The following is a 26,786-nucleotide window of genomic DNA, read 5'->3' on the forward strand; positions in this document are numbered from 1 at the left end:
TATAAGTAGCACGTATTATTTATGGGAGCCTACGGAGGTATGGTGTACCCAAAGGAGCAGTTTTATGCCCTGACTTATTTGTTTTGCTATGGTGCTTACAATATGTTATATATTTTAGCTTCTTCCGCCAGACGATTTTCCTGGTGATGTCATAACCCGGAAGTACAATGCCCGAGGTTCACTTGTCTTCACTCGCCTGGATGTGATATTCCCAGCGCAGAGCTTACGTCCCATGGTTGTGCCGTAAACCGCAAAGACGATGATTTTTGTTATCCTCTGAAGTCAGCTCAGGGATGCAATCACCTACCACCATAGGGAGCCAACACGGAATCAACGTATTCACGGTTTAAAGGGACTGAATTTAGAAATCTGTTTTGTTTGTGCTACTTAAAGTTCACAATTACATTAAAGACCTGTGTCACGTCAGATTAGAATGGACTATAAGAACTTTTGTATCTAGAGATACTGAACTTTCTTTTTTTTCTTTCTTATAATCAGTTTTTTTTTCTTTTCATATCTATTCATTGTTAATAATCATCTTTTGTAAATAAACTTGTAAATATTGTAAAGGGTGTTGATTTGTTCTGATGGTTACTGTCGCCGGTACGGCCTTTCCTGTCACAGAATGGCAGAATGGGGACCGATTGTCTAAAACCTGTTTTGACATGTAAAAATGCCAGTACTGTAGATTATTTTATATCGTCTTCGTTTGTTTTTGAAAATATTGTTGATTTTAATGTACATGAATTTTGTAACTTGTATTCTGATGTGCATTGCCCATTGGAGGCTACACTTAGAACTAAATTTTATAATACAAAGAATATAGCACCACAGCAGACACAAAATATACAAATTGCACGATTATGGGATAGTAAAAAATCTGAGCAGTTTGCTGAAAACTTAGATATTTTTAAAATCTCTGAAACTGAGATGAAACTCGATGAAATAGTAGATTGTAACAACATGACACAAAACAATATAGACGAAATAGTATCAGATATTGGAAAACTTTTTAATGACTGCTCAGAACAATCTTTTGGAGTAATTCAAAATAGAGCAAATACATACAGAAATAATAACAGAATTGAAAATAATTTCCCATGGTTTGACAGATCATGCCATAATGCAAGAAACATATATCACAAAACAAGGAAAACTTATAACAAGTATAAAACACAATTTTTCAAAGATATGTTGAAATCAGTCAGCAAACAATATAAATGTGCGTTAAGAAAAGCAAGAAATGACTATAATGCAAATAGAATACATAAATTACGAAATCTAAAGTACGCTGACCCTAAGCAATACTGGAATATTATAAATGGAAAATCTACTCAATATGAAAAAACAGCAAACTGAACGACTTCTATGAATATTTTAAAGATTGAAATGAAAACTTAATCGACACTGAAAACAGTAGCGACGAAAATATGTCAGAAACCGCTAACGTTAATAATAATGAGGAAATAAATGTCCCGATAACAGAAAAAGAAATACTAGATGCTGTTAAAACATTAAAAAATAACAAGTCACCAGGTTGCGATGAAATTATTAATGAACATATAAAATATACAGTTCATTCTATGATACATGTATATAAAAAGTTATTCAACCTAGTTTTTGATCACGGTATTATTCCAGAAAGTTGGACCATTGGACATATTAAACCTATCTATAAAAACGAAGGTAGTCCAGAATCGCCTGAAAATTATCGCCCGATATCTTTGTTAAGTTGTTTTGGTAAACTCTTCACATGTATCTTGAATAACAGACTTACAAAATATGCTGACAAAAATAACCTGATACATGAAACTCAAGCAGGATTTCGAAAAAGTTATTCGACAGTTGACAATATTTTTATCCTTAAAAGTCTCATTGACATATTTCAGGCGAACAAGAAAAAACTTTTTTGTTGCTTTGTGGATTTCAAACAAGCTTTTGACTCAGTTTGGAGCGTAGGCCTATGGCAAAAACTTATTAAAGAAAATATAAATGGCAAATGTCTGAACGTTATAAAAAGTCTGTATCAAAATATAAAATCTAAAGTCTTAACTTCAGAGGGGTCTTATTCATTTTTCGATTGTCTCATTGGAGTACATCAGGGTAAAATCTGTCACCTTTTCTTTTCTCAATATATTTGAACGATCTTGAACAGCATTTGAATGCAAGTGGTGTAAATGGAATAAATTTAAATACATCAATTGAAGAAACTCATTTATATTTGAAACTCTTTATACTCTTATATGCAGACGATACAGTTATCTTAAGTGACAGTGAGACTGACCTGCAAATAGCTCTAGATAAATTTAAAATATATTGTGATGAATGGAAATTAAACATAAATACTAACAAAACTAAAATTATGGTCTTTAGTAAAGGCCGACCAAGGCAGCGTAGAGTATTTACTATAGGTACAAATGCTTTAGAAACGGTTGATAACTACAAATACCTAGGTTTATTTTTTAGTAAAAGTGGTTCTTTTTACAAGTCAAAAATCCATATTGCTGAACAAGCTAATAAAGCCATGTTTGCATTGTTTAAAAAGGTGAAATCACTCGCCTTACCATTCGACTTGCAGATAGAATTGTTTGAAAAAACCATAAAACCTATTTTACTCTACGGAAGCGAAATTTGGGGCTATGGTAACACGGATGTTCTCGAAAAGGTGCAACTCAAGTACTACAAATACATCTTTAACTTTAAAAAGTCCACACCTTCTTATATGATTTATGGTGAGACTGGGGTGCTTCCGCTAAAAATTGACTTCCTATTGAAACAGGTCGATGGCAAAATTTACCCGTTAACGAACGTTTATGTACAAACTGCAGAGAATTAGGAGATGAATATCACTACCTGTTTTTGTGCCCAATATTTGAAAACTACAGAGTTAAATACATAGAGAGACATATACGAATACGTCCAAGTATGTTCAAATTTGTTAATTTAGTATCAAGCGAAAATGTAATTTCACTTAAAAAGCTAAGCTTATTCTGTGAGAAAATCATGGATTATTTCAAAACAAATTAACTAATGACACAATATTTGAAAACACTATGCTTAAGCTTTGCAACACTCTCACACACTGCATATACACAAATGTACAGAAATTGTTGTGATCGCCTATGTCTGACGTATACACTTTCTTTTGTAGTACATATATACATGTAATAAACAGTATGTTATAATTAGGTCAAACAGGTGAGCGTATCAGCCCCCTTGGGCCTCCTGTCATATCTCTCCTCTTTTTTCTTTTTCTTCTTTTAAATAGATATGTTATTCAAATGATTATATTAATTCTGTATAAAACACAAAGGCTACACATTATACTTGTTAATTAACTACAATTAAGTAGCCGTTTTCCATTGTTACACGTGATGTTTTATCATGACGTTATATTGTGTGCTATGCTGATGTTTTCCATTATTGTGGGACTTGTGCAGAATGTAAATAAAATCTTGGAAATCTTGGAAGAATGCGTAAGTGCAGGGCATTTTGTGTTTTTTGCCCTAATTTTACGTTTGTTTTCATAACACTTGTATTAAAATAATTACGCGGATAACACCTCAATTAAATGTAGTGGCAAAGATTACTTGCTGTTAAGCGCATGCAAGTTTTTATTAATAAATATATGAATTGTTAAATAAACAGTTAATATTAATGGTAACCAGACGTAAGTATGTTAGCATTGAAATGTCGATACGGAACCCAATAACTTCAAATTAGGCGCATTTCACCTTAACGTCTTTTTCAACAATTTTTCAGTCATATAAACGACGGTGTCTACTTGTAGCAGTGAGCACAATGCTCAACTTTAAAGTGCTGCCTCACTGGAATATCACGCCGTGGACACGCGTGGCATGATACCCCACCCAGTCACATTATACTGACACCGGGCTGACCAGTCCTAGCACTATTCTCTTAATGCTGAGCGCCAAGCGAGGAAGCTACTAGTACCATTTTTTACGTCTAAATTTTAATTTTAATTTTGAAAACTAGTTTGCCCCAAACGCCCCATTTCGAACTTGACCTAGATATCACCAAATATTTATTGTGATGAAGATCTGATCAAAAATGTAACTACTAGAGTGGTTACAAGGAAATGTTGACGCATACACGGACAGATGGATGCTCAACGGACGACGGACGAAAGGAGATCACAAACACTGACCTTGTCACTCTGTTACAGTTGAGCTTAAAAGCTCGGCTGAACATGACCCCCTACGGCCGGTCATCATACGCGCGGAAAGTTTGGAGATGACTTCAGTGAGACTAGGTATTTGCGTTCACCCACGTGGTTGTAGGCTAAGATGCACATCATTTACCTCGGCAATAAAACTTCAGCGTGCAAGCGGCCTAAATCCGAGAGCCATCGATGCTTTTAATTCATTTTGACTCACTGGACGATGTATCACCGTGCTGTTGGTGTGTATTCTTCAGAATTACTTCCCTTTAATTAATGAGTTCTTCCATTTTATCTAATATTTTCCCGCCAATTTCAAAATGAAATGTTATCAAAATTGAAATTAAATACTTTGTTTATATTTATCTATACGTCACTGACAGACATTCATTATGTTATACTGTATTAGAGAAATTTAGTTGCATGGGAATACTTCATTTACTTGTGTATAGAGTCTATAGGACTCCAGAATATATTTCCAGAACTTGAAATAAAGTTGTGAGTCAAAGTTCACTGAAACTCTTAACATACTAAATATGGTGATAGTTAAGGTACTTCCGCCATCTTGAATTTAGAGTGACCTTCATTTGAAGTGTGAAAATATAGTGAACAAAAGCTTTCAAATGCAGCTGTTCCAGAATACAAAAACAGCTCAGTTTTCAAGACCTGAACTAAAAGTAGCTGTATAAAAAGTAAAACTAAAATTTGGAAATAAATAAAGAAGATATTTTACCTGTATTTTTCCAAATTTTTGGTTAGATTTATAAATCCTTTCAAAATACTTTATTAAAAAATCATGAATGGCAAAAGTTAGTTCAAAGTTTCAATTAGTGCATAGGAGAATTGTCTTACTGAATAGAACTAAACTTATTACCAAATTTGTTTTCAAACCTGACCACCTCATGTATTAAAACTAAAATAAATCTGTACATACTGCTATTTTCAGCATACATAAAAGTAGTGCAATGTGCGGACAATGATTTTTATACGTATGGTGTACCAAACTGCCTAAAATTGTAAGACAAGTCTCAGACTTAATGTGAACAAGATTTGGAATTTATGTACTTACGCGCTGCTTATCTCACGGAAAATTTGGTGGAAATGGAATTTTCGGCACTTCCTGCGGTAACTACCGAAATTACTTAACGTAACTTTCTCACTCATACGTGATTGTATATTTATAAATTATAAAAACAATCGAAATACTTGCTTTATCACGATATATGCAAATATTTTTAGACAATCTTGAAACATTAGGCCACAATATTTCCGCTTACTGGTCCGGGACAAGTTCGATGTGTATAGTGATTCCTTATTAGATGTTTGATGCGTCGTAAACTAACCAATTTTGATCTATCGACTTTTTAAACAATATGAGAATAATGCAGCATGTTTTTGAAAACACAGTGAGAATAAATCGCAGAAAAAAATGTACAGCCAAATATGTTAGGAGGTAATACAATTTGTATACAGTTGTAGATAACTACGAAACATTTTACAAAATGCAATCAGTTGAACTTCTCACGCGAAAACCTAATGATTAAAATCAGCAATATCTCAAAAGTAACTTTTCTGCATCTTGGTTCTTCGTTAAACAATGATATTTTTTCACATTTTCATAGATTTAAACTGATAATAAATGTGCATTGAAATTCCGGCATAGAAATGGACATTGACTTTACATTACTGCGGTGTTGACAGCAGAAACAGCGGTCCAGTACTAAGACTGTCTACGAAACCAAGGATAACGAGTTCTTTATCTGAAAATTACGAGCATTGGGATCAGTGTTCAGTATACACTTGAAAATGATAGACTTGCTATTTGCCGAGTGCACACTTGTTTTCTATCGTCGTTAATATAAAGTAGACTAGTAAATATTCGTACACATGCATAATCTCATAAACACTTCTTTAATGTATGTTCTCTGAAATAACAAATAACTGGCTCAACTGAGACACCATAATTTAAAGTAAATTCAGTTTATTCACCACGAGGTTCAAAATGCACGGGAGTCTCGTGATAATACATGCCTTTAATTTCACATGGTTGAAGTGTAAACAAATAGTTAAATTTGCTTCGTTTTATTTCTCACGGAAAAGATCGGACGGTTTTTTATATTGGAATAATTATAGAACATCTATGCATTTAAAGTTGAAAAGTTGAATTGTTTTCTACAGGACGTAAAACTGAAACAATTAAGCACTTTTACTTTTTCAGCAATGTTCCTCAGGTGAACTTTGACATTGTTTACGAAGAGAAATCAGTTTTGTGTCATCTTGAAATGCGTTTTCGGCTGAAACGTATAGTTCCCGGAAAATATCTAAAATGGTTTATTTTGGGGATTTTTGTTTTATTTATAAATTCAACACAATGTGTAATATTTCCAGTTTTTGAAAATGATTGAAATTCAACTTTATTTTAGAAAAAGTTTCGATCTTCAGTAATATTTTGTCAGCGGATGCTTACAAATTTTAAGTGAAACGGCTTTCTTGTCCAATGGAGGTGTGTAAAGCGAAAAACTATCATTACACATTGCGTTTATTCTTTAAATGTGAAGGATCGGTAACAGATTAAGGAGATCGGACAGTGAAAAACTATACTAAATGGATATCTCTAACCATGAATAAGGAGACATACATATTTCAGTAAGGAATCTCAGGTAAAAGAACAATCATATATTTTATTCCTTGAAATAAACATGGCGGCGAAATATTTTAGAAAAACTGTGCACGTGTTTTGCGCATTAGAATGTTTAACGACATTTTCTTGAAAAAATAACGCTCGTGTGCACTATTTTGGCATTTCTTTGATTTGAAAATAAATGTTTTATAACAATTTAGGTTGCATACGATACCGAAATTTTGCACCAAAAATGTTCACTCATTTTCTTGCAAAGCACTGTGGAGATAGGGTTCAGCGTAGCTTTCATGCTCGCAAGTTTACCTACAGATATATCTTTTCAATTTTTATCATATATTTTTTGTGTCCTTGCATTTCGAAAGCTGTTTCGAGGGTTCTGATTTTTCACATGGATTTCTAATTTCAATTTGCGGAAATACCTTAAGAACTTACAAAACATGCCAGATTTAAACTATCGTCGTTATACACAAAAACCAAACGCAATCAATTAGATCTATATATTTTTTTAGGAAATGTTAAGAAAATATTTAAATCTTGTAATTTACAGTTCTTTGATAGAATACATAGATCAAAACGCTTGGACAATAATATATCAGTTGACAATCGAGCTTCAGTTGCAGAAGCAGATCTACTATCGTTCGTGCTCCTGACAGCTTTCACTTTCGTGTCACTATTTTCGTTTCAAAACGAGGCTGATAAAATGGCCGCACCCGCTGCTATGGATTCCGTTACAGAAGAAGAAATTGATCAGCTAACAATGCCGAAAGCGATGAAACTTTGCAGAACGCATCAGATAAAGTTGGGAGATAACAAAGACCTCGACAAAATTAAATGGCTCTTGAAATACGAACTACTGTGCAAAGGAAAGAAAAGAGAAGAGGTTTACAATGCAGCCGGGAGGCGTTTTTATCTACTTTCGTTTTCAAAATATTACTCTGTACTTCACATAGTGACTGTAATATTATATGAAAACTTTCCCATAAAACAGATGATGAAATTAAATACCTTTGTTTCTCTAAGACATTGGCAGAGAACATTTTGTAGATTTATAAATTAATTATTATTTATAGGTCAGTAATGGAAAAACGAAAGTAGACTGTTCTAACTGCTTTATATTCACTTTGTTCATTTAATTAGGGACATTATTATAATAAGCACAGTTTGTGTGATTGCGATAATGTCTTTGGGACCATGCGTGCAAACTTTTATAGTTGCACACTGAAAAGTAAGAGGATTCAGGGCAGCTAAATCTACAGTAGGCCCTATTTTGTGTAGCACATGCCATTGCAGATTTTTTGTAAGAGACAATGTGCATCAGTCATCACTGCTGGATTATCTGCTGGAACACGCCACTTTTGAATTTGATTAGTGTCTTTATAATGGGCTTTACCCCTTGTCTGTCGGTTGATCTGTCAGTCCGTTGGCTTTTCATGGTTTCCAGACAATAACTCGTGAAAGGCTTGACAGATTTAAATAATTTTTGGTACACAGGTGTAACATCAGAAAATACAGGTCATATTCGACTTTGAGGTCAGTAGGTGAAAGGTCAAGGTCACAATGACCCGGAACAGTTGAACGGTTTCCGGATGATAACTTGAGAACGCTTGGGGCTAGGATCATAAATTTTAATACACAGATGTTACATGATAAAATATAGATCAAGATCGACTTTGAGATCAGTAGGTCAAAGGTCAAGGTCACAATGACCCGAAACAGCTAAAGGGTTTCCAGATGATAAATTGAGAACGCTTGGGCCTAGGATCATGAAAATTGATAGGGAGGTTGGTCATGACCAGCAGATGACCCCTATTGATTTTTAGGTCAGTACGTCACAGGTCAAGGTCACAAGACCCAGAACAGTTAAACGGTTTTTGGACGATAACTTCAGAACGCTTGGGCCTAGGATCACGAAACTTGATAGGGAGGTTGGTCATGACCAGCCAGTTACTGGTAAATGGTTTTCGGACGATAACTTCAGAATGCTTGGGCCTAGCATCACGAAACTTAATAGGGAGGTTGGTCATGACCAGCAGATGACCCCTATTGATTTTGAGTTCAAAAGGTCAAGGTCAGAGTGACTGGGAACATTTAAACAGTTTCCGGACAATAGCTTGAAAACGCTTGTGCCGCGGATCATGAAACTTCATAGGGAGGTTGGTCATGACCAGCAGATGACCCCTATTGATTTTGAGTTCAAAAGGTCTAGGTCAGAATGACTGGGAACATTTAAACCGTTTCCGGACAATAACTTGAAAACGCTTGGGCTGCAGATCATGAATCTTCATAGGGAGGTTGATCATGACCAGCAGATGACCCGTATTGATTTTGAGGTCTGTAGGGCAAAGGTCAAGCAAATTCGGCTTTGACATTGGCTTAGTTCTGTGACAAGGCCGTATTGTGGGTGTATAATTTGTTACTCCTGTGACAACTCTAGTTTTTACTTTAATGTGTCTGAATTTACTTCCTGTTACTAAAAATACCACAAAACATGTCATAACAATCTTTAATCTTTTAATCTCTCCATCTACCTCTTATCTGTTTGAGCATGTTAAACATACAGTAAGGTTACTTACAAATTACACAACAGTTTTATTAAAATAAAAAAATGGGGATTGAGAACTATTGCATAGTCTAAGTTTGACAAACCATGTATCTTTTAAAAAATACACAGTACCATATCTGCCTACATGTAGTGGTCAAGAAATAGTATTTTATCTGCTGTTCTATGTTTAAGACATATTACAATCAAAATAATATAGTTACAGAAACAGAACTGTCTTAGTTATATTTAACCCATAGCAAATTATTTTGCAGGACAAAGAACTTCATGATCATGTTCTTATAAATACTATGATTTATTCCAGGCCATGGGATTTTTATCCACGAGTGGGGACCATGATAAAACAAGAAGAGAGGCACTATCAGTGTTGTATGATAATACCATAGCTTATGCTCAAAGCATACAGGATGTGAAAGATCAAGTTGTAGAAGAACTGAGTAAAATGTTTCCAAATGTTTGTGAAAGTTTGAATCATGAGAGACAGAAAATGCTGAGTGATGTAGCCCCAGTTTTAGTTTTAGGTAAAAAATTATATCACGTCTTATTTGAGATGGGTTTCTGGCGAACTGGACAGAATAATTAAGGGCCATTTTATTACACTAAAGCAAGCCTGTCATGGGTACTGCATACATTGTGTTACATGGTGAGAAAAATACGCAATCGGACTAGCACTCAAACATGGTGCCTCAGAATACTGTTAGAATGCTCTATTTGCCCAGCTGTCAGAAGCATACTCATATTCTCCCCACTTTTATTATGAAGTTCTATACCAGAGAACATATTCCCCATGTTATTGAAATTTGTTCTCGAATTTCTTAAGGCATTGAGACCAAGGTAAACATGATTTCAAAGCATTTAGAGTAACGGCTGAAAACTGGGCACCAAATGTTATGCCTATGACCTTAGAATACTGTTACAATGCTGTATAAACTGAGCAGACAGGGCACTTACACATTTTTATAATTAAGTTCTCTAAGTTCATGTAACACACTTTCACAAAGAGAGATTCATTTTGCTGTCAATCATTAAAGATTTATTTTGACATACACCTATACCTGTTCTGTTCTGTTCCTATTCTCTGTTTTGAAACTTGAACACAAGTGTAACAAAGTTATTGTTAAAACAATGGTCATTCTGTTGCAATTGCAGGAGAAACTGGTTCAGGAAAGTCATCATTTATCAACTTACTACTTGGCCAGAACATTTTGCCATGTTCGTTGCTTAGTAACACACACGTGATTTGTGAGATACAGTACAGTGGGGATGGTCAGAAATCAAGGGCAGAACTTCATAAAGCAGGTAGTTTAAATGCTTGATTGTGTAAGATCCTTGAGCTGAGTTGCAGGGTTTGGAGATATGATTTGGTGAACTTTTCATACTTCGCTTTAATAAGTGGGCACAAATTTGACAAAATTTCATACCCCTATTATTAGTCTTAACATAAGAAAAAAAAAAAACCTTTAGCAAATCAGAGCAGACTGCATAAAAATGACCAAGTTCACAAAAAATGTGATGTTTTTCAAAAACAATTATTCTAAAACATATAGCCTTACTTGTTTTCAACAAGAATTCCCTATTTTGATTGAAACATGGTTGCTAGATCTGTAAAAGTTTATTTAATTTACATAGTGTTTTCTCTGTATTCATTGAGCAGATTTTGATCTTTGGTCAAACTTTGTATTATTGTCTGGTTCTGTTATTACAGGTAGTAGTAAAGAGTGTACAGTAATTGAGGATATCGGTGACGGTAAATTTACTGAAGTACTTGCAAAACATATACAACAGTTAGATAGCAACAAAAGAGCAGTGTACAGATTGGCAAATATATATTTACCATGTGATATACTAAAGGTAAGCGTTTTGATAAACTGTTTCAGAGGTGTGTTATTTTTGTAATTCCACCCAGTTACCTCTGTAGGAAGAGCATAAGGCTATAAGTTGAGAGGTCAGAAATTTGATCTTTGGATGAGGCGTCACTTTCTATGTTAGTTTGACAGAAGACAACATGTCCAAATCCATTTGTCCATGTAGTAAGTAAATTGTTAGTTGTGTGCAAAAGAACCCACAAAAGTACTGGTACAGAATTCAGAAACACTGGTTAGAGCCTCCTTCGTTGATAGTTAAGTTTGCTGTAGGTTTAAAACCTTGCCTAGGACACAGAATGTTTTTCACTTGAGGAAGCCATTCAACTTTCTTAAGGAAGGTCAATGGTTCTACCTGGGAACCAACATGCAAGGAAAAGCATCTGGGGTCTTTGCCAGCAAAACCTAGAAAGTTGCTCTATGACCTTTAATTGTGTCAGTTTAATGTTAAACCCAACCAAACAAAAAAAAAATGCTCTGGTTAGATTAACTGGATGCCATTGTATATGAAAACATGATTAAACTCCTATCAAACAGGCTAACAAATGCTTTTGCTGGTAACTTTTCCAGTTAAACAGTGTTAAGAAATAGATAATTTACAAAGAATATTTTCAAGTGGAATGGTGTGATTGTATACAAACTTTGGTTTAAGCAAGAATCAACTGTACAAAAGGTTTCCTCCAATTTTTCTCAAACTTTGTTGCAAAAGAGAAAAACTGTTTTTCATTAAATGGTGTTTTAATGTTTCATGGATAATTGAAAGAATATGTTTTATCTTTAAATGACAGTTTAAAGAGAAACACTTAGACTTTTCAAAAATCATAAAAAACATTGTTACAAACAAATAAAATTGAACACATCAGGTTGAAATAGCAATATGTCATTGTAGCTTTTATATAAATTTCAGTCAGGTTTGATGATTGTAGACAGTCCAGGTATTGGTGAAACCAAGGAAATGACTAGTATGGTTCTCAGCTATATTCTCAATGCTTCAGCATTTATCTATATCATTGACAGTACAAATGCTGGAGGCATGCAAGCAAGGGTTAGTATCATTCTCAGCTACATCTTCTATGACTCAGCATTTATATATATCATTAACAGTACAAACACTGTCTGCATGCAAGCTATATCCTCAGTACTTCAGAATTTATCTATATCATTGATTGTACAAATACTGGAGGCATGCAAAGTTAGTATTGTTCTAAGCTATATCCTGTATGACTCGGCATTTATTTATATCATTGACAGTACAAACACTGTCTGCATGCAAGCTAGATTTGACTGATACTCATCTTCTGGAGGCTTCAACATTTTATCTGTGTCATTGACATTACAAATGCTGGTGGCATGAAGCTAGGGTTTATAGTATTGTTGTCTGCTATATCCTCAGTGCTTCAGCATTTATCTACATTATTGAAAGTACAAGTGCTGGCTATATCTTCAATACTTGAGCATTTGTTATGTCATTGACAGTACAAATGCTGGAGGAATGCAAGCTGGGTTTATTATGGTTATCAGCTATATCCTCAATACTTTAGCATTTAGCTACGACATTGGCAGTACAAGTGCAGGATGCAAGCAAGCAAGGGTTATTATTTTCATAGCTATATCGTCAATACTTAAGAATTTATTTTATATCATTGACAGTACAAATGCTGGAGGCATGCAATCTGGTGTTAGTATGGTTCTTAGCTATATCTTCAGTACCTCAGCATTTGCTGAATGCTTCAGCATTTATCTATATCATTGACAGTAATGTATAAATGCATGATGCATGCAATCTGGAGTTAGTATGGTTCTCCGCTATATCCTCAGTACTTAAGCATTTCCTCAATGCTTGTCTCTTGATCAAGTTTTTATTAGCTCATCTGATTTTTTGAAAAAAAATGATGAGTTATTGTCATCACTTGAGCGGTTGTCGGCGTCGGCGTTGCCTGGTTAAGTTTTATGTTTAGGTCAGCTTTTCTCCTAAACTATCAAAGCTATTGCTTTGAAACTTGGAATACTTGTTCACCATCATAAGCTGACCCTGTATAGCAAGAAACATAACTCCATCTTGCTTTTTGCAAGATTTATGGCCCCTTTTGTACTTAGAAAATATCAGATTTCTTGGTTAAGTTTTATGTTTAGGTCAACTTTTCTCCTAAACTATCAAAGCTATTGCTTTGAAACTTGGAATACTTGTTCACCATCATAAGCAGACCCTGTACGTCAAGAATCATAACTCCATCTTGCTTTTTGCAAGATTTATTGCCCCTTTTGGACTTAGAAAATCAGTTTTCTTGGTTAAGTTTTATGTTTAGGTCAGCTTTTATCCTAAACTATCAAAGCTATTGCTTTAAAACTTGCAACACTTGTTTACCATCATAAGTTGACCCTGTATAGCAAGAAACATAACTCCGTCCTGCTTTTTGCAAGATTTATGGCCCTTTTTGACTTAGAAAATATCAGATTTCTTGGTTAAGTTTTATGTTTAGGTCAACTTTTTCTCTTAAACTATCAAAGCTATTGCTTTGAAACTTGGAATACTTGTTCACCATCATAAGCTGACCCTGTACAGCAAGCAACATAACTCCATCCTGCTTTTTGCAATAATTATTGCCCCTTTGGACTTAGAAAATCATTTTCTTGTTGAGTATTATGTTTAAGTCAACTTTTCTCATAAACTATTAAAGCTATTGCTTTAAAACTTGCAACAGTTTTTCACCATCATAAGTGGACACTGTACATCAAGAAACATAACTCTATCCTGCTTTTTGCAAGAATGATGGCCATTTTTAGACTTAGAAAATCATGGGTAGGACAATATTTCTATTACACAAAAAAAATCAGATGAGCGTCAGCACCCGCAAGGCGGTGCTCTTGTTAATATTTGGTTTTGCAATACACAGGCAGTTCAGTGAACACAAAAGAATGGACATTTCGTTTAGAGTTTACTTCAATTAACACATAGATTAAAATTATTTGAAGTAATTCTATCGTGTTTACATATTTTTTGAATGCAGATTTTACTGAATGTTTTCTCCTTTATAACAGATCCTGATAAATTATTGTATAAAGTAAATGCTTTTTAAACTCGAGTAAATTCATCATTTTCTCAGGTTAAAGAGTTAGTACAGAAAGTGTATAGACAGGCTTTGGAAGAGCAGAGAATATGTCGGCCAGAGAGTGCCATCTTTGTTTGTAACAAATGGGATGAGGTACATACTTTCTCCAATACTAAGCAGTCAACTTAATGAAATAACAGCTGTTGTTTGTTCTTTGTTGTGTTTTAACCTTTAGCCTGCTGGTGGCAAGTGATTCTGCTTTTGTGACCAGTGCAGACCAAGATCAGCCTGCACATGTGTGATCATGGTCTGCACTATTCATTCTTCAGCCAGTAAATTCTCAGTTAGCACCCCTTCAGATTATAAAAAATACTGCCCAGATTGAAAGAATGTATTTTGTAATGTAATTTGTAATGGAGGTTCCCAATAATGCTGTTGTATGTTACATATTTCCAATTACAGTAATTCTGCCTGCTTAGCTCAGTTGGGAGAGCACAGGTCTATGAGTTCAGCTCCTAAACTGGTTGAAGTGTTTGGTCTTCATGACAAATTGATAAAAGAAATGGCATCTGAATTACTTCATCCTGCATTTGTGGAGAAGTTGGTAGCTACTTTTAGAGAACCAGTTAGTATTGGGAAAGAATCCAGGAATACTGGTTAGGTTAACACCCACAACATGTTTTTCATTTCCAGCTGCAGCAACTTTGTTAGATAGTCATTTTTAGCTTACCTGTCACATAGTGACAAGGTGAGCTTTTGTGATCACCCTTCGTCCGTCGTCCGTTGTCAGTCCGTGCGTGCGTGCATCCGTGCGTGCGTCCGTCAACAATTTCTTGTCCGCACGATAGTGGTTTCATTTATGATTTTATTTTAACCAAACTTGCACACAACTTGTATCACCATAAGATCACGGTTCCTTTCTTGAACTGGCCAGATCTCATTATGGGTTCCAGAGTTATGGCCCCTGAAAGGGCCAAAATTAGCTATTTTGACCTTGTCTGCACAATAGCAGCTTTATTTAGGATTTGATTTTTACCAAACTGGCACACAACTTGTATCACCATAATATCTTGGTTCCTTTCTTGAACTAGCCAGATTCCATTATGGGTTCCAGAGTTATGGCCCCTGAAAAGGCCAGAATTAGCTATTTTGACCTTGTCTGCACAATAGCAGCTTCATTTATGATTTTATTTTAACCTAACTTGCACACAACTTGTATCACCATAAGATCTCGGTTCCTTTCTTGAACTGGCGAGATTCCATTATGGGTTCCAGAGTTATGGCCCCAGAAAGGGCCAGAATTAGCTATTTTGACCTTGTCTGCACAATAGCAGCTTCATTTATGATTTGAATTTAATCAAACTTGCACAAAACTTGTGTCACCATAAGATCTCGGTTCCTTTTTAGAACCGGCCAGATCCCATAATGGGTTCAAGAGTTATGGGCCCTGAAAGGGCCAAAATTAGCTATTTTGACCTTGTCTGCACAATACCAGCTTCATTTATGACTTGATTTTAACCAAACTTGCACACAACTCCCCTGATTGTAATCAAAATGGATTTATGTCAGTAAGTACTTTCAGGACTTATTTGAAATTTCATTATTGTTATTAGTTGGACTGAGACAATCAGGGTAGATAACTATGGACTGATTTTATGTCAGATTACCTCCCTTTATTTCAAATTAAAATTGTTATGTCTCCATAACTAATGAAGATACTGATCTGAAATTTCATTTATGTCAACAGATTTATGTGGCAGATCCTTCTTTTGTCCACTAACAATATTTTTTTTTTAATTACTTCCCTTTTACGTTACTATAAATAGCTTTTTTTTTTGGTAACTTTTTTTTATTATTGGCCATAGGGAAAACACGAGACCAGTTTTCTGTGATACAACATGGATGGTACCCCCAATTTTTAGGTGTATTTTAACATATCTATACCTTGTTAGATTTTTTTTTCTTTTTGGTTAAATTTCTTCCCTTTATTGTTCCTGTCCTTTGGATAACAGGTGAGCGATATAGGGCCATCATGGCCCTCTTGTTGAATTCTGTACTTAAGGTAGTTCTGCACATTTGATAAACCAGAAGTGATGGCGTATCGTCATTTATCAAGAAAACATAGAATAAAGCCTGGATTCGGCGTATGGAAATGAAAATCAGTTTATGAAATAAAGGCAACCTGTGAATGTATTTATTAAATTTTAACAGTCTCTATCTTTCTAAAGTTAAAATAAGATATTAAAACATCTGACAAGTTAAATTCAAAATAATGTCTTAAAATTAGCTTCAAATAGGCGGTTCACTTTAATCATGGCCAAATATCTCAGAAATAAGCACAAGGACCTATACATTTCATTTCACTATATTATAGACCATATGTTTATTTACGACTGTGAGAAGTTTCATTAAAATCTATATTGTGGAAAATTTTTCTATTTGCGAAAATGTTATGAAAATTGCAATTTTCCCATAGACTCCCATTATGAAAAATTGCGTGAGGTCCAAATTTTTCAAACCACTCTAGCAAAAAAATCAAGCACACGACCCTATCCTTTTTATTTGCTGAATTTTCTAGGTATATTCTGAAGTTTTGAAAAATCAGAGTTTAATCAAATTCTACATTGTAGAAAAAAGTTTGATCCAAACGTGCAGAACTACCTTATGTTAAAATGGTGCCTTATTCCTCAATGTTTTCTTTATTGACAGTTCATATTGGTCATTTTATGCCATTGAATTTGTGATGTTTTTGCATTTAAAAGTTCATTGACCCTGATATTTTAATTTCACCCTTGCTGAAGAACAAATTTACATTATGTACAAGTATAGATGAGTATGTAATAAAAGGGTTATTAGCTTTTCTTCTGAGGAGTAGTACTGTACTTGTAAAGTTGTGCAGTAAGTCCTCTGAAGAACTCATGCATACATTATTAAATGATACAAAGTTATATCCTATAAATTTTTACTGTATACACAGGTATGTAGCAGGGATAGGGCAGATGTTTGGGAGGATACAAAAAGAAAGGTGAAAGATGCATGGCCTGAGTGTAAGGAGTCGCAGATTATACGATTCTCCACTGTCGAAGCTTCATTCATACAAGACAAAGGAGGCATGGCACCAAAGTTTGAGACCATTTTGAAGAACATAAACACATTGATTCCAGTTGGTCAGGAAGTCCTGGTACTTAAAGGCTACAGGTTTGTTACTGGGTGCATCCAGCTGTCATTTTACAATTTGGCCCTCCTATTTTGATTAGTAGGTAGAAAGCATGAAGTATTGACAGAACACATGTTCAAACACCTGGATGTTCATTTGGCTAGGAACAATATGTCTGACTTTCATTCTCCACCACTGATTCATTTTAGAAAGTTGAGAACAAGTCAATACTGGTACTAAGTCAGGAACTTTGGCTTCTTTCATTTCTAATGACATACAGTGGGAAACATGTTACATAACTAAAATACAATTGACAAACAGTTAGAGCAAAGGAGTCTAATATCGACCCTCTTCTATTATCGACCCCCCACCCTTAATTGATACTTAATCACATTTATTCCTAGAAATCATGTGATTATTTCATTCACTGTCATTTTTACGTCACAGATTTTCTTCATGCGCCATTTTGAATGTTTACATACAGTGCGACTGCATGAGATAAATTTCAGTGCCGACCACTACATCGTCCGTTAAGGTAGGTATCTTTCTGTTAAATCAAATTTACCGTTTGTATGGATCAAATCAGTTTAATTTTGTATTTAATCCTACTATACACATATAGAACCCATTTCTAGCAGCCATTTTTGTAGTCTCTTGCAACTTCTGGAAGGATTATGTGGGGGTCGATAATAGCAGAATGAAAATATGACCTTCTGCTATTATCGACCCCCAACTAATTAAATTTATATAATTTCTTGTTGCTTTGAGAAAAGCACTTAATTCATAACTTTAACATGTCCAAAACATTGTGGAATGATACTTATTTCAATTGGGTATTGATTACATTTTACTCGGACTTTATCTTAGACTCTCTGTGTAAAATCTCAAAGTTTTAACTAAAATAAAGGTATTAAATCAATATAACATGTCAATGAAACTTCAAAGTTTTGTTGTTTGTAGCATCATCTGAAGCATGTGCAGTGAAAAATCTTGATTTGATTTCTAAAATAGTGTTTATTTCTAAAGTCACTATATGTTCATTGTAAATATACCTTGTTATACCCAAGTGGAAACTGGCAGGTACTCTAAAACGCAGCTCTCTGATTGGTCAGTTAGAACCCCTAATGTTCTGTGATGACTCATGATAAAGTTATGAATGCACATTTTTAGTTGATCACAAGGATTAAAAATCTCCTTAAATAAAAAGAAAAAAATGCGCAGAGTCTCTGAAAGTTCGTCATAGTCTGATGTTTCTATCATTTATGATGATAGTGACAGTTATGACGATTTTGACGATTCCTCTGATGGACAAAATGATGATGGACAGTGCAGACAGCTTAGACCAATGTCAGGGTTGTGGTCAGTTTAATGGGAAGCCAAATGAGTGAAAAGGCTGTGATGAATGCGCTGGATGGTCTCACATTAAATGTACTAAGCAACCAGAACTTCACTTGTTGACTCCAGAGGACTTACAAAAAGTTAATTTTAAATGTATAAAAATTGAATGCTAAAATATGTTGTTAAGGCTGTAGATAATATGGATAATCAACTTTGTTTGAGTGTTTGAATTATTTATCTCTTGTGTGTGGCTAATGTTATATTACAAATAACTATTATCTAATATTTACAATTTGTCAGTCAAAAGACCAAATATGAAACTGTGATAGTATGAAAGACCAAATTTATAAATAAAAAAAAAACACACATGAAATGATATTTTCCATGAAATCGTAGTAAAGTTATGGTTTGTTTATATGCTCAGTTGCATAATTTCAAATTGCAATTATGACAATAAAGGACAAATAAAAATTAACTTAATAATAATATTATGCATGATTTTCAGTGTTTTCAGTGTTTTTTTTTTTTTAAAACTAGGGGGTCGATAATAGCAGAAGTGGGTCGATAATGGCAGACACATGTCACGAGACAGAATATTTGACCATACCTTATTCTGTAATGTAACAAGTGTTTTCATTGGTTGAAATCGACCAATGATAGTTTGTCTCAAATATATGTGTCACTTTGTCTCCGAAAGTGAAAGTAAGAATATGTACGGTAGATTATGGTCTTAAGGGGTCGATAATTGCCTCCTTTGCTCTACTTATCTGAAAATCGGTTGAAAAACATATTATTTATCTGAAATATGGTTAAAAAAAATATTACTCAGTACAGTTGAAAAACATGTTAGGTAACTGAAATAGTGTTGAAAAAACATGTCACTCTCAGAAATACTGTTGAAAAATATGTTTTATAACTGAAATACTTTTAAGAGACATGTTAGATATTGTTGAAAAACATGTTGCATAATTGAAATACTGTTGAAAAACATTTCATATTACTGTAATAGTGTTGGATAACTTATTACTTAACTGAAATAGTGTTGAAAAACGTTTCATAACTGAAATACTGTTGAAAAATGGAAGTGTTTAAAAAACATGTTACATAACTGAAATATTATTGAAAACATGTTATATAACTGTAATTTAGTTGAAAAATATGTTACATAATACTGTTGGAAAATATTTCCCATATTTTGATAGTGGAGGAAGAGCCCATTTGCCCCCGCTGTGCGTTATTTCTGGCATGTGCCGGTACCTGGGTACAACCACTGGATGGTGTCCTCGAGTAAAGGAATCCCCAGCAGTGAGGGGCCAGTGATTCCGATTATGTCCGGACCATAACTTTGACATGCATGGAGCAATCTTGTTTATATTTGCCATGAATGTTAACCTCAATGAGAAGGAGTGTCATGCGCAAACCCCGTGTTCCTATCTCAAAGGTCAAGGTCACAGTTGGAGGTCAAAGCTCAAATTGAAGAATGAGTTTGTCCGGAGCATTTCTTCTTAATGCATGGTGGGATTTTGATGTAACTTGGCTTGAATGTTCACCATTACGAGACGAAGTGTCATGTGCAAGAACCAGGTCCCTAGGTCTAAGGTTTAGGTCACACTTAGAGGTCAAAGGTCAGATACAAGAATGACTTTGTCCCGAGCATTTCTTTTTCATGCATAGAGGGATTTTGATGTAACTTTGCACAATTGTTCACCATCATGAGACGGAGTGTCATACACAAGAACTTAGAATTACTTCCCTTTATTGTTACTATAAATAGCTTATATTGTAACTTTTTTTATTACTGGTCGTATGGAAAAATCAAAACCACTTTTCTGTAGTACAACATGCATGTTACATCCAATTTTGAGGTGTAATATGACCTATCTCTACTGGTAAGGATTTTTGTGTGGACTTAGATTTTTTTGGCACCCCCAGTCCTTTTGACAGCTGGTGAGCTCAACATGTTGCCCGTAGTCATCTTGTTTTACAGGGTTGCTTGAATTTATGCATTAATTGATAAATGCTGGTTCTTACGGCATCATTTGCAGCTCAAGAGAATCCTTTGAACCTGGGGTTTTTGCAAGCTGGAAATTCCAGTTTGAAAAAAAAAAACAAAAAAAACAAAAAACAAAAAAAAACAAAACAAAAAAACTTTATTTTTCCAGGTATATTGAACATTTTATATCAAGGTGTATAGTCTGCTTTGGGGCACATCTGTCACAGCTGAATCTTTCTAAGGAAGAGAGAGAACAGAAAAGGACAGATGCCAAGGACCGTCTGAATCAGTTGAAGTCAAGGATAACTACTTTCTTTGATGAACAGTCTAAAAGGCTAAAAGCTGAAATAGAGAACATTGCTGATGACTTGAAAAAGTATATCAATGAAAAGCCTAACCTTGATAGAGTTTGCAAGTAAGGAAATCCTATATATATTTCTCTCTGTTTTGCTATATCCTGAACCTTATTTGTGTGGCTGTGCCATATTTGTGGCTATGTTTTTTATGCTCCCTGGAAGTTTTAAGCTCATCTGGAACAAAGGCTCAGGGTGAGCTATTAGAAATGCGGCTTGTCTGATGCCCATCGTCTGTCGTGCACAGTTTAAATAAATACCTTCTTCACTGAAACTATTGGTCAGAATTACACCAAACTTGGTCTGTAGCATCCTGGCAAGGTCCTCTCACATTTTTGTTCAAATAGTTCTGTCTGACTCTGTTAAAGGCCTGCTAAAACTAGAAAAACTTCTAAACAGCTTCTTCTCATGACAGCTTTATGGATCTTCTTCAGATGTGGTCTGTAGCATTATTATGAGAACCTCTCCTGAATTATTAAATTGATGCACCCAGTCCCTTTTAGGAGCTGCTAGAGCTAAAATTGGAAACACCTTTGAATGACTTTCTCATAATCTGCTTGATGGATCGTTATAAAATTTGATCTGTAGCATCATTGTAAGGTCCTCTCCCAAATTTGTTCAATGGGGGCCCCTTATAAGAGCAGCTAGCGCTAAAAATAGAAAAAAGATCTTCATCAAACTTGGTCTGTAGTATTACTGTATGAATACTATGTAAGGTATTGACCTGATACTTTACTTATTGATAGAGGTCAGTGAGAGGGAGTGCAGTGTTAAAAAAACCACAACTCTTGCTGACCACATAATAATAATGAAGATCAGGTGAGCAACTTAGGCCTACTGTGCCCAGTTTGTTGGCTCACCTGAACTGAAAGTTCACTGTGAACTGTTAGTTTAATTATGTTGATCGCCAGGTGTCCATCGTCCGTCATTCATTGTCCACAATTTAGATAATGCATCCTCTTCTCAGAATGGACAGAACTTTCATAAACTTGGTCTGTAGCATCCTGGCAAAGGCCTCTCTCAATTCTGCTTGACCAGAGCTGAAATTAGAAAAAAACTTTTACACCATTTTCTTATCATTAACCACTGGATGGATCTTCATCAGACTTGGTCTGTAGCATTATTATAAGATCCTTTCCTGAGCATTCTAAAATGGTGGCACTCGACTCCTTTTAGGAGCAGCCAGGGCTGAAAATATAAATACCTTTAAATGACTTCTTCATATGTATCACTTGTTGGATCTTCATAAAATTTGGTTTGTAGCCTCAATAAAAGGTCGACTCTAAAATTTGCTCAAATGGGGGCACTTAGCCCCGATTAGGGGCTGCTAGACAACTTCTTCTCATGAACAACTTTGATGGAATTTCATCAAACATGGATTATAGCATCATTATAAGATCCTCCCCCAAGTCACTCAATCCCTCTAATGGACTGCTAGAGCTGAAAATAGAACAAGAGGGTCATGATGACCCTGTATCGCTCACCTGTTAAACTAGGCCTTAGAATCATTAAGATAAACATTCTGACCAAGATTCATAAAGAGTGAGGGTCATAAATGTGGCCTCTACAGTGTTAACAAGCTTTTCCTTTGATTTGAGTGGTGACCTAATTTTTGACCCCATATGACCCACTTTTAAACTTGGCATAAGAATCATCAAGATAAACATTCTGACCAAGTTTCATGAAGATAGGGTCATAAATTTGGCCTGTAGGGTGTTAACAAGCTTTTCCTTTGATTTGACCTGGTGACCCTAGTTTTTGACCCCACATGATGCAGTTTCTATCTTGACCTAGAGATCATCAAGATAAACATTCTATGCAAGTTTGTATCAGATCAAAGCATAAATGAAACCTCTATATGGCTGAAATGGCCAAAATAGAAAATTTTGCCCCTTTCAGGGGCAGTAACTCAAGAACCCAGGATGGAATCTAGCCGGTTTTAGAAAGGAACCAAGATCTTATTGTGACTTAAGTCATGTGTAAGTGTAGTTAAATTCGAATGTAAAATGTCACTTCTATCTTGTTTGCAAGGTAAAATTTAACAAATTTTGGCTCTTTCAGGGGTCAATCAGGGGCTGTAACTCCGGAACATATGATTGGATCTGATGGATTCATCATGGAATCCAAGATTTATTGTTGTTACAGATATTTTGCAAGTTTGTAGCAAATCAAAACATAAATGAAGTCTCTATATGGCTGCAAAAGCCAAAATAGCAAGTTTGGCCCTTTAAGGGGCCATAACTCCGGAACCCATGTCGGGATCTGGCCAGTTTTTGAAAGGAACCGAGATATTATGCCAATACAAGTTGTATGCAAGTTTGATTGCAAAGTGTGGTCTCTATCGAGTTCACAAAAATTAGTGAATGGACGACGGATGGATGACGGACAAAGGGCGATCACAAAAGAGGCCCTGCCCTAGGGGTCCAGAGTTTTACATAGACTTATATAGGAAAAAAAATCTTCTTGTCTGAAAGTTCAAGGCTTAAGCCTTTGATGTTTGGTATGTAGCATTGCCTAGTTGTTCTCTAACAACATTGTTCAAATTACGCCCCTGGGTTGAAAAGAGGCCCTGCCCGGGGGGGTCACTTGTATATGAGTTATATAGGGAAAAATACTTCAAAAATTATCTGATCATATTTCCTAGACTGTTTGATTATAATTACCTGATGACTTGAAGTAATTAGGGGTCACTTGACTTTGACCTTGACCTACTGACCTACTTTTTTGTTTTTTAAGATACAGCCTTGAAATTTGAATGACATGTAGAGTTTTGCATACCGATCTTAACAGCATAGAAATTTGAACCATGTCAATAACTTTCGATAAAACTTTCAATACTCATCTATAGTGTTCTTAGCCATGACCTTCTGACCTACTCTCTTGTTTTTGAAGTTACAGCAAAAAGATTTGGACCACATGTATAATGTTTGATACAGATTTCAATCCTCATCTTGAATAGTCTTAATTGTGACGTACTGACCTACTTTTTCATATTTGAAGTTACAGTATGCAGGGCTCACACTGGCTTCCAAAAAATAATAGCCAACTTTTTAACCTATGAAAAAATAAGAGCCAAAACTGATGCGGATTTTTGTGTGCGATTTTTATAATAATAAAAATAATAAATTTTAACATATATATTTTCTTAATTGCTTCAAAAAGTAGTAGGCCCTAACAGAGGGTGTGGGAATTGGGGATTCAGGGAAATTACCTCCTGATATTGGTAGTGGGGTCCCACTATAAATGTTTAAAATGCTATATTCTGATGGATTTTGAAGGCATTTACAGGACACATATTTAGTTTGTGTAAGGCATCTGAAATGGTTGATATTGACTGACATTATGGACTGGACAATGGCTCAGTTAGCCCCATTCATGCACCCACAATATGGGCACAGTTGCACACAGTGGAAAGTTTACCAAGTTTTTGAGTATCGTTCATGTTTATACTTTTTCTTTATACATATCAAAAGTGTTTTCATGATTCTTTTGACCATAACTGCACTTAAATTGCTCGAAAAGTGCAAAACAATCGGGTCTCAAAAATACGTGATATTTGTCTTCTATGCACACTATTGAATTACAGCTTTTTGTCAACAAGTTTTTAATGCTTTATTCAATACATATACTAATTTTAAGTGTTTTAGAATGTTTTTACTTACGCTAATGACAGTATGCAAGCAAATTTATTTGTTGATTTTTTAGCTTGCCGTATCGGCCATGTTTCTAAAAATAGAAACAAGACTGGGTTTCCCGATAATTTCTGGGTTTAATGTGCAAAACAAATATTTATTATGCTAGAATTGTCTTGGTAAAAAAATAAACTATTAAAAATATCTAGCCTGGAAATACTGAAATTTGGACCACTTGTACATTTTTTTTTACAGATTTCAGTACTAATCTTGAATAGTCTTAATCATTACCTTCTGACCAACTTTCTTGTTTTTGTGCTCGCCCCTGCACCCCCCCTTGTCCGTCCGTCCTAGAATGTGTCGCGCCTGGCTTCAAAAGTATTTGACCTAGAGTCACCAAAGTTTACAGGAATGTTGGTCAGCATGTGTAGTTGTGCACCTGGGGTTTGGCGTCCGGATTCATTCAGTCGTGTAGGAGTTATGGCCCCTGACTTTGTAAAAATTGGTGATTTTAGTGTTGCGCCTAGCTCCAAAAATATTTGACCTAGAGTCACAAAACTTTACAGGAATGTTGGTCAGCATGTGTAGTTGTGTACCTGGGGTTTCGCGTCTGGATTCATTCAGTCTTGTAGGAGTTATGGCCCCTGGCTTAGTAAAAACTTGGTCATTTTAATGTTGTGTCGCACGTAGCTCCAAAAGTATTTGACCTAGAGTCACCAAAGTTTACAGGAATGTTGGTCAGCATATGCAGTTGTGCACCTGGGGTTTCGTGTCCAGATTCATCCAGTTGTGTAGGAGTTATGGCCCCTGACTTAGATAAAAATTGGTCATTTTAATGTTGTGTCACGCATAGCTCCAAAAGTATTTGACTTAGAGTCACCAAAGTTTACAGGAATGTTGGTCAGCATCTGAGTGCCACCATTTTAGAATGCTCAGGAAAGGACCTTATAATAATGCACCTGGGGTTTCGCGTCCGGATTCATTCAGTATTGTAGGAGTTATGGCCCCTGACGTAGGAAAAAATTGTCATTTTAATGTTTTGTTGCGCGTAGCTCCGAAAATATTTTACCTACAGTCATTATATCACTACACAAGACCAGGCTTGTCCAGACTTACTCAAAAAAAAAGTTTGTGAAACATGTATGTTAAAATGTACTTGACTTAGAGTCATAAAACATTAGGGGATTGTTTTATAGCATATGAAGTGTTCTCTTTAGGATTTTACTCAGCTAGGCCAGAGTAATGGCCAACTAACTGAAAAATACACATAAGGTTCTTAAAAGTTTGTGTTGCAAATATCTTAAAAATTGTTTAACCTGAGTCATTAAACCATGTTACAGTGGCAGGAGTGGGTGGCACCTGTGTCTTATGGACACACATCTAGTTGAAGATACAGCATGGAAATTTGGACCACATGTAGAACTTTTGATACAGATTTCAATACTCATCTTAAAATATTATTAACCCTGACCTACTGACCTACTTTCTTGTTTTTGAAGCTAAAACGAAGAGATTTGGACCACCTGTATAATTTTTTAACAGATTTCAGTACTTGAAGAATCTTTACCATGACCTTCTCACCTAGTTTTTATGCCCCCCGGCATCTACTGATGCGGGAGGCATATAGTGATTGTCCTGTCCGTCCGTTCGTTCATCCGTCCGTCCGTCCGTCCATACGAGGTTAACCTAATGGGACCGTTTCGTCTAGCATCAATACCCCTTACTAGAATGACTTGATACTAATGCAGATGTAACCTGTGACCATTCCTCATCTTCAGACATCACCTGACCTCAGTTTGACCTTGACTTTGACCTCATTTTGGACTTAGGTTGCTTTATATGGGCCATCTCTTGGTTAACCAAATGGGACCATTGCGTCTAGCATCAATACGGCTTACAAGAATGAATTGATACTAATACAGATGTAACCTGTGACCATTCCTCATCTTCAAACATCACTTGACCTCAGTTTGACCTTGACCTTGACCTCGTTTTGGACTTAGGTTGCTTTGTATTGACA

The 26,786-nt window shown here is 35.3% G+C and overlaps 1 protein-coding gene across 1 annotated transcript in view; it reads left to right on the top strand.

Moving 5' to 3' along the window:
* The first annotated feature begins 7,493 nt into the window (after window positions 1-7,493).
* The window catches only part of LOC123525928 (uncharacterized), a 34,686-nt gene continuing 15,393 nt past the window's right edge, over window positions 7,494-26,786 (top strand). The window contains exons 1-8 of the mRNA XM_053537823.1: window positions 7,494-7,701; window positions 9,686-9,902; window positions 10,531-10,680; window positions 11,087-11,232; window positions 12,151-12,288; window positions 14,348-14,446; window positions 17,271-17,491; window positions 20,951-21,196. Of these exons, the coding sequence (XP_053393798.1) occupies window positions 7,522-7,701; window positions 9,686-9,902; window positions 10,531-10,680; window positions 11,087-11,232; window positions 12,151-12,288; window positions 14,348-14,446; window positions 17,271-17,491; window positions 20,951-21,196 (1,397 nt within the window). The 5' untranslated portion in view covers window positions 7,494-7,521. The remainder of the gene's footprint in view (window positions 7,702-9,685; window positions 9,903-10,530; window positions 10,681-11,086; window positions 11,233-12,150; window positions 12,289-14,347; window positions 14,447-17,270; window positions 17,492-20,950; window positions 21,197-26,786) is intronic.

Source organism: Mercenaria mercenaria, chromosome 3 (genome assembly GCF_021730395.1).
Source record: "Mercenaria mercenaria strain notata chromosome 3, MADL_Memer_1, whole genome shotgun sequence".
NCBI classification, from domain to species: domain Eukaryota; kingdom Metazoa; phylum Mollusca; class Bivalvia; order Venerida; family Veneridae; genus Mercenaria; species Mercenaria mercenaria.